Source organism: Acipenser ruthenus, unplaced genomic scaffold (assembly GCF_902713425.1).
Source record: "Acipenser ruthenus unplaced genomic scaffold, fAciRut3.2 maternal haplotype, whole genome shotgun sequence".
NCBI classification, from domain to species: domain Eukaryota; kingdom Metazoa; phylum Chordata; class Actinopteri; order Acipenseriformes; family Acipenseridae; genus Acipenser; species Acipenser ruthenus.
The window spans coordinates 65,001-67,500 of record NW_026708150.1 but is presented as its reverse complement, the minus strand read 5'-3'; the positions used below and the strand labels follow the sequence as shown (position 1 = coordinate 67,500).

Below are 2,500 nucleotides of genomic sequence, written 5' to 3'. Positions count from 1 at the left end.
TTGGACTCACAGGCGCAGGCTCCGCTGCTGATGGTGATGTTGTCCAACGCCGTGTCACAGGACGAGCTCGATCCCCGCACAGCCTCAAACACCACCTGGGGGACAGAGAGGGGCTCAGTGTGACCTACAGCAGGAAGTGCTGGAATGGGGTTATTATTATTATTATTATTATTTATTTCTTAGTTACAAGATATCACATTATTTTTACATACAATTCCCCATTTATACAGTTGGGTTTTTACTGGAGCAATCTAGGTAAAGTACCTTGCTCAAGGGTACAGCAGCAGTGTCCCCCCCCCACCTGGGATTGAACCCACGACCCTCCGGTCAAGAGTCCAGAGCCCTAACCGCTACTCCACACTGCTAGAGGTGACGCTGGCCTACAGCTACAGCAGGAAGTATTAGAATGAGGCTGGGGTTGGGGTTGGGGCTGGGTTGGGGGTAGGGGTCATGTCAAGGTCAGGGTCAGTCCAGTCCAGTCCAGTCCAGTGGTGCTGGTCTCACCATGAGCGTCTGCCCCTCAGGAGCCGGTAGTGTGACTCTCTCCTCCAGCCAGGCTGGGCTCTGTGGGCCCTTCTTCTCCCACACGCCCTCCTCCCCGGGCCCCCCTCCTCTCCGCACCAAGACCCGCAGCTGGTTCTGGAAGTCCGACCCGTACATGAAGTACCAGAACTGCAGGCAGATCGACTGGGTCGAGGGGTCGGGAGATAGAGCCGGGCTGAGCAAGCGAGCTGTCTGACCGTTAGCGACGTTATCTGCTTCATGATAGATATAGTACCCAGCTGAGAGAGAGGGAGGAGAGGGGAGTGGAGAGGGGGAAGAGGGAGGGGGAAGAGGGAGAGAGGGAGAGGGGAGGGGAGAGAGAGAGAGGGAGGGGAGGGGAGAGGGAGAAGAGGGAGAGAGGGGAGAGGGGAGAGGGGAGAGGGGAGAGAGGGAGAGAGAGGGGAGAGGGGGAAGAGGGAGAGAGAGGAGGAGAGGGGAGGGGAGAGGGGGAAGAGGGAGAGAGGGAGGGGAGAGGGGGAAGGGGAGAGAGGAGAGGGGAGGGGAGAGGGGGAAGAGGGAGAGAGAGGAGAGGGGAGGGGAGAGGGGGAGAGGGGGAAGAGGGAGAGTGAGGAGAGGGGAGGGAGAACATAAGAAAGTTAAATCCTATTGGAAGTGACTCTGCATATAATGCGCAGTTCACAGCCTGCCTCTGTAAAGCGCTTTGTGAAGGTGGAACACTATGAAAGGCGCTATATAAAAAAAAATAAAGATATTATATTATATATCATTATTATAAAGATGTGTCCGTTGTACCTTAAAGGGTTAAAAGGGTTAAATACCCCCCCCCCCCCCCCTACTCACCCCCGTCAGGAAAGTCCCCGCTGGGACCCGTGCCCTCCGTGGGGGTGGGCCCACGGTGCCTCGTCCAATCGCCTTGGTCGCTTGAGTCCTGTCGGAATTGGCAGAAGGGGGCGGAGTCGCTGTTGAAGTCGCATGACGTCAAAACGTCTGTCAGGAAAGGAAACGGAGGAGGAGTTACAATATATCGCGATGTCCTGAGCGTCATCAATTAACTCAGAGAGCTTTAACTGTAATTAATACAAGAAAGCAAGCGTGTCATTTTAATTCACATTGCTCAGAACCTGCAAAAAAAAAAACGCGTGATCCCAACAAACTCCCAGTAAACTGTACAGGAGCAGCGAATCTGAAGGTGGATTCTCTGGGAGCGTTAAGGCAGGCTGACTGACTCACCGGGAGCGAGCTCTGCACGCAGCCGGACCGGGTTAGGATCGCTCCAGACCCGGGAGGACCGTCTGATTCTGAAAGAAATGAGAGGAGAATAAAGGGAAGGTTTCCATAGATCGAAAGAAAGAAAGAAAGAAAGAAAGAATGAAAGAAAGAAAGAAAGAAAGAAAGAAAGAAAGAAAGAAAGAAAGAATGAAAGAACTCGATGAAAAAAAAAAATTAAATTAAATTGCATAGAACTTAAACGACGTTAAAATCAAATTAAATTGGTTTTTGTCTTATTTTCCTGTGTGTGTGTGTGTTTACACTTTGCAATTGACGCCTGGCTTTGCGAGTTTAACACTTCAAATCAAACTAATATAAAATCTAACATGAAATACTACCGTACTGGCTTCCGGTAGAGTTTAAAAAAAAAAAAAACATTTTAAGCGATATAATTTTGTATTTTCTTTGATTACAACATGATGTTAAATAATACAATATCTAAATTATGTTCATATAGTTTTTTTTTTTTTTTAAACTTTTGGACAGCTGTATATTATTATTGTCAAAACACATTCCGTTTCAGAATCACACCCCCAAATAATCCCTGTTAATAATCCTGCCTGTATAACACAGATGGACACAGTGCAGGTGTTTAATTAACAGTTAAACGACGCACGTTAACCCTTGAATAACAGTAATAATAGTAGCATTGGGCATGGTTTATTTTTTAATGAGTTTGCATTTATTGTAGCATGGGATGAGAAAGGCTGAGCTCAGCGCCCGGCAC

General features: G+C 48.4%; 1 protein-coding gene across 1 annotated transcript in view; it reads right to left on the bottom strand.

The window, feature by feature from the left end:
* Window positions 1-2,500, bottom strand: part of LOC117970187 (zonadhesin-like) — a 43,297-nt gene that overhangs the window by 39,852 nt on the left and 945 nt on the right. The window contains 4 exon segments of the mRNA XM_059020053.1: window positions 11-95; window positions 505-782; window positions 1,345-1,491; window positions 1,735-1,802. Coding sequence (XP_058876036.1) covers window positions 11-95; window positions 505-782; window positions 1,345-1,491; window positions 1,735-1,802 — 578 coding nt within the window.